At 46.1% G+C, this 1,179-nt stretch overlaps 1 protein-coding gene across 1 annotated transcript; it reads left to right on the top strand.

Annotated features, from left to right (window-relative positions):
• Nucleotides 1-6: 6 nt before the first annotated feature.
• Nucleotides 7-1,166, top strand: LOC107580731 (integrin alpha-L-like; the record flags this gene model as incomplete). The annotated part of the gene is made up of 4 exons (XM_016266380.1): nucleotides 7-75; nucleotides 148-290; nucleotides 636-782; nucleotides 984-1,166. Coding segments are annotated over exons 1-4 (477 nt in total), but the record flags the coding sequence as incomplete, so codon positions are not given.
• Between the last annotated feature and the right edge of the window lie 13 nt (nucleotides 1,167-1,179).

Genomic DNA, 1,179 nt, shown 5'->3' on the forward strand with positions numbered 1-1,179 from the left:
AAGTGACGGGATCAGGATCTGAATTCAGAGAGACAGAGATCATCGATCCAGCTGTAAATAAAGACTCGTACATGGGTATGTTGGGGTTTTTGTTCTTGTGTGATGTCAAGAGTTTGTGTGTGTTTTAATGACGCTGATGGTGTTCAGGTTACTCTACTGTGCTGGGAATGAGATGCCGCGTCTCTCTTCTGTTCTCTGGAGCGCCGCGGGCCGAACACACAGGTCTGGTGACCCTCTTCACCAAGAATGAAAGCACATGGACAGTGACGAGGAACATCAGCGGAGAACAAGTCAGTGAAAAAATCTCTCTCCACCGGTGAGACCAGGGGCTCCCAAACCTACGGTCCACCAAGAAGATCAGCAGACCCTTCAAACACACACGCTCTCATGAGATTCAGTATTTCACCAAAAACAAACAAGCACAATACTTACAATATAGACTCTGCAATGCCATATCCAACAGAGAGAAGGAGTAAAATAAGTTTACAAGACCTCTTCAATTTCTAGCCAGTATTGGGTGTCATTGTGGTTGTGAAGCAGAACGTGTTGTTTTCATATTTCATCTGTGAACATCAGGCTATAAAAGCATGTGCTAGAATGCAGTTCCATTCATTTTGATTGATTTCTGTCATCAGATTGGCTCATATTTCGGAGCGTCTCTGAGTCTGTTGGATGTGGACTCTGATGGAGACTCAGATTTCCTTCTGGTCGGAGCTCCATTATTTTACCAGTCTCAGCCGAGGGCTGAAGGGAGGCTGTACGTCTATGCTTTATCAGAGCAGGTACGCACAGATTCACTATTATTTCACTACTATCTTCAGGGTAACTGTGACTGGAAGGCTGCTAGTCATCACCATTGTGTTACTCCATTGGGATTGCTGTTGTAATAGGTTCCCATGACGTGAAAGTCGTGGAAATTGTTCTGGTGCTGGTCATGTGCTGATGAATAAAGATTCTGTTTTCTGCTCTTTCCCTCTCCATAGTATTTTCAAAAGACGCTGCAGTCAACCACAGGCAGATTTGCTGCGTCTGTGGCTTCACTAAAGGACCTGAATGGAGACGGTCTGTCAGATGTGGCGGTCGGGGCTCCGCTGGAGGATGAAGGAGTCGTCTACATCTACCTGGGTGATGGGACACATGGCATAAACCCTGAACACACTCCTCAGGTGAGAGTTTGCT

Source organism: Sinocyclocheilus grahami, unplaced genomic scaffold, assembly GCF_001515645.1.
Source record: "Sinocyclocheilus grahami isolate Dianchi unplaced genomic scaffold, SAMN03320097.WGS_v1.1 scaffold42182.1, whole genome shotgun sequence".
NCBI lineage: Eukaryota > Metazoa > Chordata > Actinopteri > Cypriniformes > Cyprinidae > Sinocyclocheilus > Sinocyclocheilus grahami.